The sequence below is a fragment of the Buceros rhinoceros genome, unplaced genomic scaffold, assembly GCF_000710305.1.
Source record: "Buceros rhinoceros silvestris isolate BGI_N320 unplaced genomic scaffold, ASM71030v1 scaffold15580, whole genome shotgun sequence".
Classification (NCBI taxonomy): domain Eukaryota; kingdom Metazoa; phylum Chordata; class Aves; order Bucerotiformes; family Bucerotidae; genus Buceros; species Buceros rhinoceros.
Window position 1 is genome coordinate 9,828 of NW_010389158.1, and position 464 is coordinate 10,291.

General features: G+C 58.6%; 1 protein-coding gene across 1 annotated transcript in view; it reads right to left on the reverse strand.

Moving 5' to 3' along the window:
* Window positions 1-464, reverse strand: part of KIRREL3 (kin of IRRE like 3 (Drosophila)) — a gene marked incomplete at its 5' end in the record, with an annotated part of 44,576 nt that overhangs the window by 9,726 nt on the left and 34,386 nt on the right. Inside the window, one exon of the mRNA XM_010133254.1 lies at window positions 186-223. Coding sequence (XP_010131556.1) covers window positions 186-223 — 38 coding nt within the window. The remainder of the gene's footprint in view (window positions 1-185; window positions 224-464) is intronic.

Consider the following 464-nt stretch of genomic DNA (forward strand, 5'->3'; position numbering starts at 1 on the left):
ACTTTTTTGTCCCCCTCTTTTTTTTTTTTTTTTTTCCCCATAAATAGCACTTAGGGGGCCCCTTCCTACCCTGCCCTGCCCTGCCCGGCCCTGCCCGGCTGGGCCAGGAGGAGGATGCCGGGTCCTCGGGTGCAGTAACAGCTGGGGACAATTCACGGTCAGCGTCAGCTCAATGATTTCCGTACCTGCTTGAATACCAGCTCCTGATTTCATTTCCGTACCTGTTTGAAAATAAAGCAAGTGTCCACAGCCTTGCACGGCCCAAGCGCACGTACCAATCTGCCTGAGCGCTCGAGCCCTCTGCGCCGCTTTCTGCTCCAAGCGCAGGGACGTCCCCGTGAAGGGGATGTCCCCGGCCACCCTACTGCATCCTTGGCCACCCTACAGCATCCTTGGCTGCCCTACGATGTCCCCTGGCATCTCCCAGTGGGGATGCTCGGATCTCGGCTGCAGAGCCGGCTCTG